This window comes from Montipora foliosa, chromosome 5, assembly GCF_036669935.1.
Source record: "Montipora foliosa isolate CH-2021 chromosome 5, ASM3666993v2, whole genome shotgun sequence".
Taxonomy (NCBI): Eukaryota; Metazoa; Cnidaria; class Anthozoa; order Scleractinia; family Acroporidae; genus Montipora; species Montipora foliosa.
The window spans coordinates 45,132,425-45,151,645 of NC_090873.1; the positions used below are offsets into that span (position 1 = coordinate 45,132,425).

Consider the following 19,221-nt stretch of genomic DNA (forward strand, 5'->3'; position numbering starts at 1 on the left):
GTTCTGACCACTGATTGAATTTGTTTCCTGGTTCAACTTCCTGGCGCAATTGTAAAATAGCCAACTGGTTTGCCTCCCGCCAGTTGGTATTCTTAACAATTGTACATCTTCAACGCTCGGAGATATTAGCTACTAGCTACTCTGAAATCCGAGAGTAAACAAAGTGTATTGTTATTGTTTGTTTGTTATATATTATCACAAAATTGATAACTGATGTGATAATCAATATAATGAAGTGCATGCAAATCTCAACATTTGCAATCCTGAACACAAAAAAAAGAATAGCGTGTGAGTGAGTGTGTGATGACATTGTTTTTAAGTGAAAACCATCACATTTATCATTAATTATGTAAAAAAGTATATAAGCACCAAGGTGCAATACTTATGCCTCAATTTATTAAAATGATTTTTTGTGACGAGAAAAACTAATTTCTTGACAATTCTAATCTTATTCCACTTGGCTAATGATGACATTTTAAGGAAGTATAAAAAGTGTTTTTCATTTACAAATGTGCAGCTGAATTATTTGTAAATTATGTTATTCTTCATTTTTTTCTGTGAGTCGTGCCTATTCGATCTTTGACACAAAATGTTGAAGTGCTGTAACGAAATGATTTAATTTCAAGTCCGTGCAATTTATTCCAGTCCAAATCAAAGCCGTGAACTGGGACAAATTACAAAGACTTGATATAGAGTCTATTCAGAGGTAACATCTACTACAGATATATTGTTCACTTTCAAGGAAACTGTTACATAAGAGACAGTTCTTACCCATAGTTTTAATGAACATAAATGACCAAATTCTAGCTATATCCTTGGCACACCATATGAATAATTATTAATAATATAAAACTACTCTTTCCATGACATCAAGAAATAACACAAAATCGACTCCGTCCACGGCAAGCTGTTAGGCCCGTCACAATGTGACCATTTCCTGATGACGACATTGATATCCGGGACACCAGAGGTCGAGGAAATTGGTTCTCTTTATTTGGAAGTAAAGGACGAGGAGGCGAGTCTAGATCCAGGCCCACTGGGTCATGCCTGCAGTCATTTGTACCTTCATTGATGATACAAACCTTGCGACCATCTTTGATGTTCACTGGTATAATACGATTGTTTATCACTAAAACTGTGCTGTCAGGGTGTTGATATAAAGCTGTTATGTTGCACTGGTAAATTTCATTACTGTCAACATAGCCACGGCCATTTTCTAGAATATTCAATCCGTAATGGTCCGTAGATTGAATCCTGTTTCGTGTTATGTAAGGGTCTCCTGGACCACGCAGTTCAACGCCATTTAATGCATTGCAAAACACATCATTTTCCTTGATTAGACCCTTTCCAGACACAACGATCCCATGTTTTTGATTGCCATAGATACCATTGCCGCTGACATTAGCACAGCAGGCTATTTCGATGCTGACACCTGAGCTTCTGTTTCTACAGATGCTGTTATCTTGGATAACAATCTCCGCTGGCTTAGCAATTTTGATGCCACAGCCTTCGTTGTTGTGCAAATTGTTACCACGGATTAGCAAACCTTCACTTCCAGAAAAATGGATTCCATGCCCTGCATTATTGAAGATTGCGTTGTTATCCACAGAAGCATAGTTCTTGTCCGGTCGAAGGCCTGTTAAACGTGAGATCAAAGCCAAAACGATTTTGTTATTTGCGGCTGGCTTATGTTGGCCAGCTGTATGCGTAATAAACATTCCCCTCTCCCAGATTTGTACCCTCTACACTACAATAGACCTTTTTCGCCTGTACATTTTGTTTTCCCAATACAGATCACGTGATAATACTCAGGAGATTTGGTCCTTTGTTTTGTTAATTAAAAAGTGTGCATGCAGACATATTCATACTTGCATGCACTCTTTTTAAAGAACAAAACAAAGGACCAAACCTCCTGAGTATTATCACATGATCTGTATTGGGAAAACAAAATGTACAAGCGAAAAAGGTCTATTATCTGTTGATGGATTCAAAAGCACATCACAGCATATCATGAGCAGCTTTTTGGGAGAAGGATAATCTATGAAACAAACTAATTTCATTAAACAGAAAAGCTTTGTGTTATGGATTCACTGCCCACATGACATAGAAAGGAAGCGTAAGATCCTGAAATACAACAAGACCTGATGTCCTCAATGTCCAAATTGCCATTCTGAATAACCAAAAATATGACAACACTTCATCGTTATGGAAACTTAACTTTATTATTCCACTATTACGTCATTTTACCATATTTGGTCAGGAGAACGCGCAAAATATGAGAAAGTAATGGACTGCAGTGTCCAGGTTTGACCGGTTTAGAACTGAGCAAATACGGACGGAACGGCAGTTCTTCAATCAAAGAAATTTTTTTTCAACACGATGCAAAGCCTGAGAATTTAGCTTGCCATCGCTTGTCACTTGTCATTTCGTTTACACAATGGAATAAAGGACATTTGGCTGCCTTTCTGTGCTGCTTACTATCTTTCACAAGCACCCTGAAGGATAGATACATTTTTTTTAGAAACACTCTTACGAAATAAAATTGAACCAATATAACACCTTTTTGTAGTGGAATAATAAATCTCTTATTCGATGGTTTTACATATAATACTCCCGGACATTTTGCTCATTGCTCGTATTTTTCCTCGCCCCTGCGGGGCTCGGAGAAATACCACACAACTCGCAAAATATCCGCGCGTATTATATGTAAAACCATCGAATAAGATGAATGTATTGGAAAAACCTTTTCCGTTACTGTACTGAAATCAAATATCTTACAAAGGTGAAATTATTACAATAACTTTATTAACATTATTACCATTAAGTTCAATTGACTGTTCATGGTCATCCAAATTTGATGTGGAAGACAAATCTTCATCAAAGAATAAAGGCTGCAGTGGCTGTTCCTGTAAATATCAATCAAGTTCCATTAGATTGTTTTTTTATACAAGATGTCTTTCGAAGTTCACCTTTTGGTTGTTAAGGGACTTTAAACGAAAGTGACTTGTGGAAAGTCTATTAATTTGTTCTAAACGAGTCAGAGACTCAGAATAACATTGTAAAATAAGATTGGAGTCAATGACACCAAGAAAGGAAGCCTACCTGTTAAATAAACTTCAAACATTTCTCATACATATAGGTAGAAATTTTGGCACTCAAACAAGATCTCTCAGTTGGGTTGGCCATCACTTTTGCAGTCAAACCAGATCAAGCATACCAACTAAGCATTTACCAATGCATGGATTATTTTAATCTGATTTGTCACAAATACGACCACTGTAAACAAACAGATTTCACAAATCTATAAGAATGCTAATTCAGGGCACCAAATTTTACTAATGCTAAAAGGTACTATTATATCCATCAAAAAATTTTCTGGCTGGAATAAGAGGAGATTTTTATAAATGCCAAATTGTTGACCATTGCTTGCAACTAAATTCTGCTTTGTTTAAGAAGGTTAAGGTATCTTTCAAAATGGGAAACAAATAATTTAATTTTGAATTAATCAACTCATCAACAAAATCTTGAGGAACAAGCTTGATCTGGTTTGACAGTAAATAAATATGATTTTAGTTTTTGAAATGTGTGTTGAATTTGCATTTACATGTAAGCGACAACACTCAAATTTTATTCATGTTCCACCGCTTCAGTGTCCTCGATACTCTGCTAGGTGTCTGTAATTGACCAGTAGTCTGTTTTCTAAGTATCTCATGCCCTAATGGTAATTTTTAAATTCAGGGGAAGATCTTTTCATGTTTGGTAGTCAACCTAAAGCAAGCACATAAAACTACTTTTTCCTTCATAAACTCTGTGACAGGAGACACAGATCGTTGGCATCATGACATTAGGGAGCTTAAGATCTACGATGACGACGATGTCGTCGAAAACGCCAGAAAACAATGATATCATTGGTTAAAAGAGCATAAATAATCGTGCTGCACGTGCGGCAATGGATTTTAGCTCATATTTTTGCGGTTCTCTGCGCGACGACAACATGAAATCACTAAATTTTAGGTTTTGACGACAACGTGAGCATACAACAGAGAATCTTTCATTCTCTATTTTCACTCTGAAATGGCTCGTACCAATTTATTTTTAGGATACTTCGCCCACATTGTACGACGTGAACGAGATGGAATAATCGCGAAAGACTTTTACTAAAGCAAAGTTCTATTTTGAGGTGACGTTTTTGTCGACGTCGCCGTCGTAGATCTTAAGGTCCCTATTGCTAACCTCTTGCTCTGACTGCAAAAACTGAGAGTTGAGCTGTTGGTTGTCATGGTGAAGGTCACTGTTGCTGACCAGTGCCACCCCACTGTCTCCACAGTCAGTAATTCTGTTTCCATAGATAAGTGGCTTGGAGACTGTGAGGATCCACACACCACAGCCACTATTACCTACCAAACATATCATTAACTTGTGCATCACTACAACCTTCACAAAAACAGCATTTTTCTAGTTTGCGTGAGCAGGCTATGGTCAAGAAACAGTGCTTAAGTTTTTAGAGGCTTATAGATAAAGATTTTTTGCTTGAGCTTGTGAAGAGTGCTATGCACAACATCACACCAAAAACATACATAATACATCTCTGGCAGCCACTAGATAGTCCATGTTTCATATCAGAGTACAGAACTGCAGACAGATGTAACTAGCTGTGAGTCAATTTTGAAGGGGCAGGAAAACTGCCAGTGTGAAACTCACCCCACATACAATTGAATAGGTGGGAAATGTGGATGACGACCACCGTGCCAGTCCTGTTTCAGGACTAAAATAATTACAAAACTTCTCCGTTCATTTTCCAGTTTTGAAATTTTCCATTTTTTCCAATTTATGGAATTTTCCAGTTCTTGAAATGTTGTCTCTTCCACCTCTGAACTAAGAGCATTTATATTCTTTAAACGAGTGTTTTTGTGGTTTTCAGCCTACTTACATTCAAATAATATATTATTCTTTATCTAACAAAAAAAAGTTGTTTATAGACCAAATGCATAAATGGCGACCAAAAATGTATTATTTTGTTTATGTGCTAATTAGACTCACTCGCCTCGCTCTCAAGCAACATTTCTTTTGTATTTTGTCCATGCAAACGAGGCTAGTGAGTCTAATTAGCCCATAAACAAAAAATTCTTTTTTTGACTGCCACTTACATGTATGCATTCGGTCTATTGTGGCACCCCAACTGACTATACACCCTTTTAAAACATCTACTGAACTTTTCAGTTCCAATCACCGAGTATTAAACCAAGTAAAATCTTTTAGAGTTAAAGTGCTACTATGATCAAAAAATCATTTTCTTTTTTTTCTTCAGATTTTGAAAGCCTGTTCGCTTAATAGCTGACTGGAAAAATTTTGAGCTTTGATTTTTATCCAAAGGCTGTTTATTTTGAGTGTAAGGTTTGGATTTTATGGCTCACCATTACTCACATTCAAAACTGACCGATTGGACCTGTGTAAACACAACTTATCATTATATGCAAAACACAAGTTTAAAAATCTGAAAGCCGAAACTCCTGTGCTGCATATTAATTCAGCTGCATACACACACATTGCATTCTTAAACCAGTAAGTCTTTGACCTCACTTTTTCCAGTAAAAGTAAAGAATCCCATCCCACCAGCGCATCAGCCAACATGTCGGCCAACGCGTCGGTCAACTGTCGCCCGACTGTTGGTCCACTGTCGGCCGATGTGTTGGCCGCTGTTTAATCTTATAACGTACAAGATGCGTTGGTGATGCGTTATTGGTGTGTCAGTGGCGTGTCAGTGACTCATTTGGGCCTAATTGATCTGTTGAAATGCTAAACGTACCTTTTTCAAACTGAACGCAAATGTCTTCGACGGAAAACTATCACTACGATATGAAAATAAGAAATTTACATTTGACCGCCGTCTTGTATTTCTTCATATTAGAACCCAGTTCCCATTACGACAAGTGTTATTAGAACCCAGTTTTCACTCTGGCAAACGCATTGCCCGAGACTATTTGCCTGCTATTTATATATATTATTAGTCGTTTCACAAATGCAACAGATCGCCCAGCTGCCTTCGGCACTCCCGCTTGATCCTTTTCGCTGAAAGTTTCGGCCTCTCCAGGGTGCATTGGTACGTCACTTCGTTGACAATTCGCAGTTCCGCTATGCCGAGGAAGTCTCTAACTGTACTGAGTGTTGTGCCTGCGAGTCTGTAAGCGTTGTTCAAGCTACACTTCTTCTCATTCAGGGTAGAGAGCACTGCCGCGTATCATCGATGGATTTTGGTCAGGTCAGTGCAGTAGACCTTCGCAGCCGACGCATCAGTAGTGTGTTGGTGGTGTGTCGACCGACGCGTTGGCCGAAGCATTGGTGGGATCGGATTTTTTACTTTTGCCCTTTTTCCTCTACCCAGCTCTTTCAAGAATTAAAGTTAGAAATGGCGGATCAATAAATAACAAAATTCCAGGTAAAATAAAAAGATGTCTTTTTTAAAATCAGAACTTAAACCTTGGATCACTTAGTGTTTAGTTAACATAGTTTTGAAATCCAAAGAAAATGAAGAATTGTGTTTTTGGTCGTAGTAGCACTTTAATACTGGGAGTCTGAGGATTTGGATATAGATGCTGTTAATCAATAATAAATAATTTATTGAAATAGCCCTAATTCAGAGCCTTTTACTGGTATTAATTTTTGGTTTTTCTTAAGCTTCCATGTTGCCTGCTAGCAGGAGAGGTCTCTTTTCTCTTGCGTTCGCTGGGTTGACGAGTACAGGAGAAGACACCTCTACCATGGGTCAAAATTGAGCATGTGTGGCGGTTACTTAGCGACCAAATCCTTCACATTGTGTGGGCTCACTTAACAATGGCGGAATTACTATAAAGGAATGTGTGGGACACAGTGGGCTCAAGTCACAGTCAGCAAACATATCATGGGGCATGCGGTTTGAAGAGTGCCGTCCAAGGTTATGTAAGGCGGTTGGATCAGAGTGAGTTTCGACCCATGGCAGAGATCTCTTCTCCCATACTTGTCACCCCAGCAAACACAAAAGAAAACTAAGAGATCTCTGCTAGCAGGGAAGCTTCCATGCTATTTAATTCTTTTTTTTAATTTGGTGTGTAATGATGTTGAAACCTCAAGCTTTGGGATCACTTCATTGAAACTGTTCAATTCGCAAACATAAAACTTGCTTCCAGCCTTACATTGTCGCTCTACAATGCCTTTCATGCATGCAATACTTTGAACAGTGACTAGGAAGTTTAAACTACCTCTGATGTCATTATCCATGATAATTCCTTTTCCACCCTCTCCAATGACAATGCCATCAGCATGGCCATCTCTGATCCAATTGTTAGACACCACAGGATTCCCACCATTTCTGATGTCCACACCACCCCATTCCATTCCGTAGATGTCATTGTAAAGAATGTGACCCTTGCCTTCTTCTGTCACTGCAACTCCAGCTGCATGGCCTGACCAGATCCTGTTGTGTCTGCAGCAAAGTATAAAATAATGATGGATTCAAAAAATATTTGTGCTTACATTCAAAATTTGCAACTAGGCTCCAATCTTCCTCAAGGAACCTTCCATGTTTACTTTCTTGTTTACTATTCACTCAATACAACCAGTTTTGCTCTCATCTACATTGCCTGTTGTATATCTACCTGTTAAGAACATAAAGTTAATGTTTTCTCAAATTCTGATCCCAGCAGAAAGCAGTTGAGAGAAATAATAATATTATTATCATAGGGAATTGTTTACAAAAGCCCAATTGCATTAATTTTTTAAGCCTACATGCCCAGTTTTGGTAGCCACTTGAATATTCTAATTTTTTTAAGGTGCCAATTCCCGCAAAAAAGTTGATTACTTACTTGACAACTGGGTTTCCACGATACAGGATGTAGACTCCAGCCTCCTTATTGTCATAAATGTCATTGTCTCGAATTATTCCTTTACCGCGATCCAAAATAACCACCCCCGAACGTTTTCCATTGTGAATGTGATTGTGCTGTACTATTGGGTCTGAACCACTACGAATGTCTACTCCAGCTTCCTTGTTGGTATAAATATGATTTCCAGCCACCAAGCCTGTGGACCTCTCTCTGAAAAAAATCCCTGATGTACTGCAATCGTGAATTCTGTTATTCAGAATAACAACTTTAGCACCTGTAAGGCACCGAATACCATGGGATAAGCAGCTTATTTCATTTCCCTCAATCCATGCATGTCCTCTTCGGCGAACAAGCACCGCTCCTTTACCAACACCAAAGCAATTGTTTCTAATTATACATCCGTGTAGGGATCTGATGACATCACGACATTGGGTATCAAGATAATGCCTTTGTGTCTGACAACCAATTCCAAGTGTACTCTTAGATTGTCGCAGATCACTTGTGAAAGCAGTAACTTGGCTGTCACTGTTTGTTCTCATTTGGCATTCAGACGACTTGACTGGTATCACAGGAAAAATCTCATTCCGAGGGCCTACACCTTTACCAGGGATCAGCTTTACACCATTCTTTGCATTAGTATCAGCATTAATTACAGAAAGGTCATACAAATCTTCCAGTCCCAGTGAATTAATACCATTGGATACCATCCAATCATCCACAGGTCTGGAAATTGGTCTTTGCCTTGTGACTGGAGGTAGGCCTTCAATGACAACAGCTGATGTTTCATCTGTACTAAACAGACAGTTTTCAATCCTGCTGAAGCCAACAGATCGTAATGTAACAAAAGCACTATTGAACGTGCAGTAACGAATGACGATGCTGCCTGGAGATGATACTTGAATGTGTCCATGCTCGATAAAACAGTTATCAAGTTGAACATGTCCAGTGCCAACCTAAGAATCAATGAAAAGACTGTATTTAGCATTACAAATGCTGGTCAAGCAGTGTATAGTAACAATAGATGAATTGATGACTAAAATGTACTGCTGACTGGTTTTAAAAGAAAGACAAGAGCTTCTACCGTACTTATTCGGCTACAAGCCAAGCTCGGCTATAAGCCAAGACCCCAAACTTCTTACGGAAAAAATCAACTTGATTGACACGAATTGTAAATGCATAATACTCGGCTATAAGCCGAGACCCATTTTAGGTCTTGATGTGTATTATCGACTATGGAATTTTCGTAATTTAAAATACAAATTGACATTGACTGAAGAATTATTCTCAAAGCAATCAAATGAACACGAAAGATAAGAAACAAACAAGCCAGGGTGATCGTGAGGTGACGAATATTATTAAACAATTACTGACCTCACAGGAAACGTGTCTTCGTACAAGCGAAGCGTTTTATAAAAAGTTATTTGACTGGAAACCTTACAACCTCGCCTTTAAACTTAAAATAGTCGCCGAAGCAGAAGCTGTAGAAAATAACTCCGAGATCGCCGGAGAATATGGCATCAGCGAGTTGATGGTTCCATTGCTGGAGGAAAGATAAGGCAAATCTGCTCAACGGGGAGCTTATCGGTGAGCGTATCCCGAGCTCGATCAACGACCTTTGGCCTGGTTCTCAGAGCAAAGAATTCAAGGTAAGATTTTCCCTTTAATGCGTACGTTTTTTTTGCTTGGAAAATGTTGCTACAAGAAGAAATCAACTTGCGTTATTGTCTCAAGTTTGCTTTGGTGTCATGTGACAAGATTGCTTACACGATCTGTTGATGGTGCAATCTCGTTCCCAGACTCCTCCTTCCTTCGATGGGTAAACCAGGCTTGGCGCGATATTCCTGAGGAGCTGGTGAGACGTTCGTTCACGACTTGTGGCACCTCTATAACGCACTCAACGGCACAGAAGACAATGCAGTCTTCGACGAGAATATTCCAGAACAAAAAAAAAGTGAAGACTAGGAAATGGACGACGAATTCGAGACAGACAGTGAGGAAGAAGACGAGCAATAAGATCGATCCCGATCACATAACAACACGAATGGCTCCTTTACGAGGCACCAAGTGATAAAAATCCATATTACACCAACAACAACTACTCTTCATTTTACAAGTAATTTAGTTCGGCTTGTAAGTGAATACACGTTCATTTGTTACTGTTTTAATTTGCTGAGAAAATTATTTTTATCAAAAATACTCGGCTATAAGCCGTGACCCCTTCTACGGCTTCAAATTTGCCCAAATTGAGTGAGGATTTGTGTAAAAACCGCTCGGCTTATAGCTGAATAAGTACGGTAAGTTCTATGTGCTTTGAGACTGAACTAATACGCATGGTCATTAAATAACTGAGAAAGTGCTGCTTTTGTAATCGCATCTGCAAATGGTTGAATTTTCTTGGAGTCTTCTTGGATAAGAATGATACACTAAGGCTTTATCTCACATGCCTTTAACTATAAAATTCTTTAGGAGGTTAAAGGAGCCCACACACAATCGCAAAGAGTAGCAGTCCATTTAATTGGCTCAAAACAGTGGCAAGAAAATGTAACAGGGAATTGACAGAAATAGTTGAGTGGCCAGACCAACCTACATCATATGGTATAGTATAAAAGGGGTATGTCGAATAAATTTCACGGCAACAAACGATTTCTTCCTTAGTTTCAGCCATTTTGTGTGTTACTTGTGTTCCTTCCTACCGCCCTAAAATTCTGGCACAGAGGATACAACTTATGGCCACTTTAAGGAAGATTTCAAAGGATTCAATCCTAAGAACATAAGCATTAACCACTACTTGGACCCCCTCAAACAACATTTCATGGCAAATGACTGGATTCCTCAACTTCGCATCAACGTCCCACCATACTCTGGCAGACCTGTGTTTGAGAATTCTCCTTCTTCGAAAAGTTACACTGCAGTAACAGAACACTTATAGAAGCAGTTTGCCCCAAAATCATTCATTATCTCTGAATCATACCGTTTCCACACTTGCATACAGTTGAAAAACACCAGCATTTCTGATTTTGCTGCTCACCTTCAACATCCTCCTTTTAACTGCAACTTTGCTACAAATTTAAATGAGGCGTTACAAGATCACTTTGTGTGCGGTGTCCAAAGCAAAGCTATTCAGGAGAGATTGCTTGCAGAGGATGTCACTTATGATATAGCACTTCAGGTTGCTTTCAGTCAACAAGCTTCGGAAATGATCTTGCACAGCTTAACCATCATGGCTCTGATTCTAATTCTGCACAGAAGCTACACCATGCTCTAAATGAGAGCCAAAAGCAAAGGTAAAGACAAGCACCCACCAATCAAGCTGCCACCTTCTCCTCAAAATTCTGTTGTTTGAGGTGTGGTAAGCAGGGACATCAACACTCTGATTGTAAGTAAAGAAATGCTCCTGGTCATAAATGTCAGAAAGCTAGCCACATTGCTGAGGCTTGTCTGAGTAAGTCCATGTGAGTGAATACAGCGGACAAGACACCAAAACATGACAAATAGATAATTATACCCTTTTTGGTATCGCTTTACACCATCAGTGCTGACCAATATAGCATTGAAGTTCCTATTGAGCCGAAAACTCAACCTGTTCTAATGGAACTCGACACAGGAGCTGATGTCTCAATTATTTCTGAAGAAATGTACTCAAAGTTTTTCAGTGATGTACCCCTTGAGCCTTGCACAACCAAGTTGCAGCTACACTCAGTCTGGAGAGTGAAAAAATTTAAAGAACTTTACGTGAAGTCTGTGGAGCAGTTTGAGGCATTGAGGTGTAAAGATGTTAGAAGCTCACACCTTCGCAAAATTCCCAAACAAAATCAAAGCATGCTTGTTCGATTACGCCAAATTAACCTCAATCTGTCAGCCATGAATTTGCGATTATCGTGTCACGATAGCTACTGTCATGTTCATAGTCTTCTTGTAATACACCAGTGAAAAACCGGTTTGATCATCCCCCTTGATTTAACCAATGGCAATCCTTATACAGAATTGTTTGTTGATCGACCAATGAAATATCCAGGGTAAAAAATTGACTCTGGAAGTGGAAAGCTTAACGTGATTGGGGCGGCATGTTCAGAAGGGTTAACAGCCGAGAAAATAACCTCTGGTATCCAGGGTACACTGTTAAAGGAATTTCTGATAAATTAAAAGTTAAGCAAGGGGCCTTTCCCCAAATTGTTCAGGGTAAGAACTGAGCCTTATGCACTACAGCAAGATGGTATCATTAGAAAAGTAGAGTTCAGTGAGTGGGCCACTCCTACGGCCCGTTTCCTTAAGTCTGACAGAAGTACTAAGTCATGTTGCGATTATACCATCATGGTCAACCCTCAATTGGATGTCCCAAGTTCAGGTTGATAATTTCCACAAGCTCATCAGAAGGAGTCCTCCTTTTATATGCTACCAAGATTCTGTGTTTTTCTTGTTCATAAGCAGCAGGTTCTACTCCACTTGTTTTCCTTTTTGCCAGAGGTGGCAAAACACCTTGTAACTAACGTCACATTATCAGCTGAGACCACAAGTCACCCTTTGATTGCTAAACGACTTGCTAACAAGACATGAAAATTGAGCTTGCAATCGTTTCATGGAAAATACTGCCACAAATGGCACCCAAACTTGAGATTTCATTGCTGAGGAAAGCTGCAGGTTTATTCCTTATTTTCTGGAAGTTTCCATTGAATAAAAAGCGATCAGACCGAAAGTGCATTCTATAATATTTTAACATTTGATGGCATTAATAGAGCGGTTTTCAAATGAATGTCATAGAGCGAGTTTCAATTGAGTGTCGTAAAACCAAAACCAAAGTAATTACTTTGGCCAATCAAAAAGGACTGAAACCATACGGCAAACCAATCAAAACTCGAAGTAATTACACTTAGCGAGACACAACGCACGGGAAAATGTGCACGCGTGAGCCCACGATTGGTTTTGGTTTCACTTCTAATTGGTTAAAAAAATGGCGTGAGAACTTTGAACCAATCACTGAGTGAAGTAATCATAAACCAAAGTAATTATCTAATTACTTACGGCACTCAATTAAAAACAGCTCTAAAACCAAAACCACAGTAATTACTTTGGCCAATCAAAAAGGACAAAGACAATCCAGTAAACCAATCAAAACTTGAAGTAATTACACATAGCCGACACAAAGTGCGGGAAAATGTGCACGCTCAAGCCACGATTGGTTTTGGTCTTACTTCTGATTGGTTGAAAAAGTGGCACGAGAACTTTGAACCAATCACTGAGTAAAGTAATGCAAAACCAAAGCAATTCGCTAATTACTTTCGACACTCAATTGAAAACCGCTCTGAAAGACATTTATTAAAACTTCACTCGTCCAACGGACGACCTTTGGAGTTATTATATATACTCCTCTGGATGGGTTTTTAGTTGTCTGGGACGACCGGACGACTGCGAATGTGGATCCCTGTAGATATGCAGAATAAAAAATGTGTTTTGTCCCGTAAATTTTTGGCCAGGATTGTAGCATACTGAAAGGATTGACAAATCCCAGAGGGGACATGGACGGCAATTTTTGTTGCTTGATCATTTAAAGCCTTGCTTGTTTTCACTACATTCTCCCCACCCGCAAAAGAACTAGGACTGCCAGAGACACTTACCAGCAGTTTACAATAATTAACAATTATTCGCCGAAGGCGAAGTGATTATCGGTGAATATTCACTGAGACAAAGTCGAGGTGAATATTCACCGATAATCACTGAGCCTGAGGCGAATAATTGTTTTAGTATAAATAGACAGGTGATTATTTCAAAAAAGAGAAAAAAAAAACATTTCAATGCGAAAATCATCTTCACTTACAGTGGCAAAACGACTACTGGCAGCCATTTTGTCCGCCGAGGTGATTATCGGCTGATAATCCGAGATAGCGAGCCAATGAGAGCGCGCGATTTTGTATAATCACCTGTGTATTTATACCAAGAGAAATTATTGGAATAGACCAGAAATTGATTGCTTTTAAGTCTGACAGTTACACACTCAATATTTCAATACTCTTTTACTGTTTTGTTGTACATACCAACTTTGTTAACACCTGCGAATTTGTTCATGTTTAAAGTTTGCATTAAGAAGACTTTGCAGAAAGTAATAAAAAACATATACATTGATGATAATATATTTGTTCAATTCTTGGTTTGAAGCAAACATTTTTGAGGAAACGATTGGTTTTTTGGGAAGATATCTAATGTCGAATGTTATTGGCCTCACAAATAATGTTAGAGTGGCTGTGTTACGGGATATAATACGAATAATATTACCAAAAATACACCGAGCTGAGACAAAGGGAAACGGTTAGGGTTACTAAAGCCAGACCAACTAAAAAATACTGTAGCATGACGAAATAAACACACATTTACAGCGCATATTTTTTCTAAAATATGATAGACAACATGAAAAATTTAAATAGTTCACACCGGTATTAAGCAGGTCTGAACAAATTAACAAAGCTAGATGTGTCATCACATGAAGAGAGGTACGGAACCGCTACTTAACATCCGCCAGAACAAAACTAGTGCGTAAAACTTAATTTATCGCAAAACAGATGTAAAAAGATCATAAATAAGGTTGATTTAAACTTATATCGAACACTGCGAGAAACTTGACCGTGGACTATGAATGTTATTGACCAAGAACTATTCTTTTTGTCACGGCCGTCGTAAACCTCATAGCACTAGACGAAATTTCGTTTATTCAAAGAGTTTTGTGTGCGGGTGAAGGCTACGAAGATGGAATTTTTTTTAGTTTATTTGAAAGTAAGCTTAATGTTTGCGTCCGTCAAAAGACAGGTACTGGCTGTGTAGTCATTTGGAAGGTTAACCTAAATCGGCCTTAATACAATTGCAACGCAACCCTGCAAGCTTAACTCAATATTATTTCAAGAACGAAATGTTCACCTGTAGTTAGGCAGGTCCACATCAGGACTTCGGTCTTGCCAACACATTTAACCTGAATTGTAAATAAAGATGTATGTATGTATGTATGTACCTTACCTTCAAAATGACAGGAAGCGAAGTTTGCGATCGCTGGGGACCAGGTTGAAGAATAATGTTTTGAATTCGTAAGGAAGAAGCTTGCTGTTCTATGGCTATTTGAACAAGCACATCTCCCAATTCACCTTCGCCACATACTTCGATTGGAAATTTCACGCTTAAAACATGTTGCTCATCATAGACTCCGGGTTGAAGAACAATGCAATCAAACGGAGCGGCTGCCGAAATGGCGCTTTTGATGGTGTGAAATTCCCTTCCCGGTCCGACACGCAAAACCCTTCGACGTTCTAATTTTCTCTTGAATAAATAAACACAGGGCGCGCAGCGAACTTCTACGCTATGGTTCACCCATTGTTTTGAAGCCAAATAATGCATCTTGTAAGTATCTTTCCATGAAGATGGTTCTTTCTGTGTGTAGTTCGGCCAATTTGGGTGCTTCCATCTCTTGGAGGCCAAGAAGAGTTCTTTCCAACGCGTTGAATCTAAGCTCTTGACCAATTCCCTCCATTCTTGACAAACTTGTGAACATCTACAGAGATCTCTAACGGAAAGATGCTTCAATATAACTCGCCATAGCTCTAATGGCAGCAAAGATTCTTTTTCCGGCATTCTATTAATTGTTGGGCTTCACAAGAACCACCCTACATAATTCACTTTCAGTAACCTGCGAAATTAAGTTGAACAACAGCTGAACTTTCTACAAACATACTTCGTCCACCATCGCGTGAAACATGAAAGGCTATCGATAATAGTTGAATGTGATTGGTTCACTACACAAAGGACTTCTGATCTTTTATGATGTTGACTTGATGTTGAAGCTTGTTGGGTTCCCACGGATGCGCCAGTATTTGTTACGGAAAAAAACACAAAAAACTCTTCATGTAGCAGGAAATTGATAAACTAGTAGTAGGTTAAGTCTGACACGAGCCTATACGGCCCATCAGTCCGGCACTTATCTCCGGTTTCTATATCATGAAGCGACTAAGGATGCCAGTCCATCGCAGGGTTACCCCCAGCATTAAATTCGCCGGAGTCGAGCACACCACAGGATCCCCAAGCTGAAAATAGGTGGTGTATGCGACAGCTTGTATACATGGTATATGTAGAGAATTGTACGGGAAAATCACCGATCGTAAAAAAATTGTGTTAATAACTATCTCATTTGAAATAAAGTTTTCATACCTCAAATGTGTGACGAACTTGTCTCTTGTGCCGAGTTTAAAGCCATTCTGACGCCGTTTAGTGAAGTTATCCGGAAACCGTTACTAAGAGAATAGGAAGGCCGACCACTCCATCCATCGCTGGCCGTTACAATTTTTGGCGTGACCGTTACAATTTTTGAAAACTATATATATATCGTAAACATTAGGGGTCTGGAACCTAGACTGAGAAAAATGATCTGCAGCAGTACGTGTCTAGACATAATGAGGAGTAATAGCTAAAACAGCAATAACGTCTCATTACTAATATTGACATTAAGGGAAGGCTTTAGCTCTTGAATGAACAAAGTCCCTAAGAGAGGTAAAGCCTTCCCTAATGTCAATATTAATAGTGAGAAGTTATTGCTGTTTTAGCTATTATTCCTCATTATGACTAGACACGTACTGCTGCGGATCATTTTTCTCAGTCTAGGTTCCAGACCCCTAATGTTTACGATATATATATAGTTTTCAAAAATTGTAACGGTCACTTTTGAAAATGTGTGTTGACTAGCATACGAAACGTCAAGTTTTATAAAAATGCGTTGGAATACAATGTTTATCACCGATGAATGATGTGATTTGTTATTTGCTGTTTGATATGTTATGTTTTTTTTACTGGGTTGCCAGTATGGCAATCCCACCTAGTCAGAAAGTGGGTGGGATTTGTTTGTTTTATCTTTTTTGTTTTTTTTAGTTTTTTTTTTCCGTGTCGGTAAAAGTCCTGCCTGTCACTCCCCTGGTAAGTGGTGTTTATTTGTGCATAGAGCCTTCTAGCGTATTTTCTTAGGATCGAGAGGGTAGAGGAAATGCGTAGATTTCTCTGGTGGACACAGGAGAATCATTAACTTAGCCTGCAATGGCGTCGAAAGTCATGTAACGCGAATGGCGTTTTAGTGGATCCTTAAACAAAATATACTCTTATGGAGCTCAATAATGGCAAGTCAGTTGGATAAACTAGGCAGGCGGTGAAAAACCAACACCTGGAATCTCAAAAGCGACGAGTAATGGACTTCGACAACAATCTATCGCCCGTAGAGCCGAAATCAAAGTGAGCCGTATTTCTAAAATAATATTTTACCAAGTGTGCTGTTATGTAGAACACTGAAACCAAATGTAAAATTCTCTGGTAACTTATGGGTTCAAAAAGACAGAGAACGAATCGAACACCTTACGTGGATTTGTGATCAACTCCTCACAGTCTTCAGGTAAAAAAAAAATAATTGGAAATGTGACAGCCAAGAATTATTTGAAAGAAAGCTTGTCGTGTATTTTGTGCTTCATTATTCAAGGAAAAGGTTCTTCATGGAAAAAGGTTTGATCCTGAAATTAAGTTTGTTGCAATATTGCGCATATTTGACACGATTGAGTTTCTTCTCTTCACGCTCGTAATGAAATAGAAGGGGTTTTTGCCTCTAATAGCAAATATGTTTTTTTTTTTCAAAAAAATTTTCGCTGGAAAAGGTAGCCTTTATGAATTCATCATATTTTATGATGTGCGAGCTTAACTGGATAGTTTTTATGGCAATAGTAAAGCATTTTCTTGTCAAAATGAGGTTAGCGTCTTTCTGGTGTGTTAACTTAATTAAATCGTGAGTTTGTATTTGCCGTCTGCCGCGTAACCTTGATTTCCACTCTCAAAATTACCTCCAGAACCTACTTTTTGCGTAGAATAAGCTTTTGCATAAAGCAAGCTAACAAAATCTGTACCTTGCTGAGTTCGCATTTGTTAGCATTAATAGTATTTTCGGTCCGATGCCTCTCTTTCATGAGGGCTATATTGTTTTGGTCTCCCATCCAGATACTAACCCGCCGGATAGAGAATAACTTCAGCGAACTTTGGTATTACAAAGCTGTCAGATGCTCAGAGGACACGCTTAAACTTGTGGTGAAAAGAAGTTGTGACGGAACTTCAAAATTATCAACATGTCAGCCCAGAAGCCAATGTTTCTCGCTTCTCTTTTATTTGTTTTTCTTCAGAGACTGGAATGCTGTAGTTCAATACCACACAATTCAGTGCCTTCTGATTTTCTGCAACACGTACCACAGGCAGACCAGTGTATGCTTCACGGAAGCATCTCGTTTCTGGGAGGTCTTCGTTTTCCGGGTTTTGGGTCTTTGGTCTTCGGTCTTCGATCTTCGTTTTCCAGGTATTCGTTTTCCGCACACCCCCTTGAGAGGGCATGTGGTTACTAGTAGCCAAGCCTAAAAGCGGAGCTCCCTCATTCTTACTGCCTGTAAGGTTAGCAAAAATAAAAGGTTTCGAATTGTCCGCGTTTTGATTTTTCCGGTTGCTTCTTTTCTTTGCTTTCTTCTATAGAAAAATTCATTGCCTAACTAGTAAATTCCATGGTAAATTTTATGCTAAAAACCGATATCGCATGAATCACGAAGCGATGAGTACGATATCGGTTTTTCGAGTGAAATTTACTTGGGAATTCACCAGTTTGGCAATGAATTTTTCTTGACTGGTGGCTCAGTTGGTGGTTCAATTGGTTGAGCACCGGGCTGTCACGCGGGAGGTCGTGAGTTCAACTCCGGCCGAATCAACACTCAGGGTCTTTAAATAACTGAGGAGAAAGTGCTGCCTTTTGTAATTACATCTGTAAATGGTTAGACGCTCTAGTCTAGTCAGTTTATCGTCGGATAAGGACGATAAACCGTAGGTTAAAAAACACAGTAATATACTGTATGAGGGGAACTTGCGAATCTAACACTAACGAACAGCTTGATTCAGTGCTCAAATTGCCCCAATGATGCTTTCATGATAAAAGTTCACTGAACTTTATACCTGTCAGGAGGAAGCATCTGGATGGGAGGCCATCGAGAAGTACGACAGTTGCTTTTCGTAGCATGCATCGTAATCAGGGACGGCAGAGACGGGGTGGGGAGCTTTGGGGGGCTTTAGTCTCCCCAATTTCAAGCAAAAAATAAATGATAAGAAGTACAATATCTGTCATTTTGCGGTTGATCCACGTTAATTTTTTTGATATCTCGTCGAGAATGATGAAAGTAGCACTTCCGAGCGTGAAGATTTCAAAATTTTCTTCCTTAGAATTTCCCCAGAACCCCCTAGAAGTTAGCTTCTCCCGCGCTTGCTTTGTCAAAATCTTGATTCCTCAAAAAGAAGCTAACATCACGTCTCCATTTGACACAGCACGGCT

The 19,221-nt window shown here is 39.1% G+C and overlaps 1 protein-coding gene across 1 annotated transcript in view; it reads right to left on the reverse strand.

The window, feature by feature from the left end:
- Positions 1-15,892, reverse strand: part of LOC138004370 (F-box only protein 10-like) — an 18,010-nt gene extending 2,118 nt beyond the window's left edge. Inside the window, exons 1-6 of the mRNA XM_068850869.1 lie at positions 14,859-15,892; positions 7,839-8,812; positions 7,236-7,459; positions 4,234-4,397; positions 2,819-2,906; positions 1-1,636 (exon numbers count right to left, since the gene is read on the reverse strand). The exon at positions 1-1,636 is cut by the window's left edge and continues 2,118 nt beyond it. Coding sequence (XP_068706970.1) covers positions 870-1,636; positions 2,819-2,906; positions 4,234-4,397; positions 7,236-7,459; positions 7,839-8,812; positions 14,859-15,467 — 2,826 coding nt within the window. The 5' untranslated portion in view covers positions 15,468-15,892 and the 3' untranslated portion in view covers positions 1-869. The remainder of the gene's footprint in view (positions 1,637-2,818; positions 2,907-4,233; positions 4,398-7,235; positions 7,460-7,838; positions 8,813-14,858) is intronic.
- Positions 15,893-19,221: the final 3,329 nt, after the last annotated feature.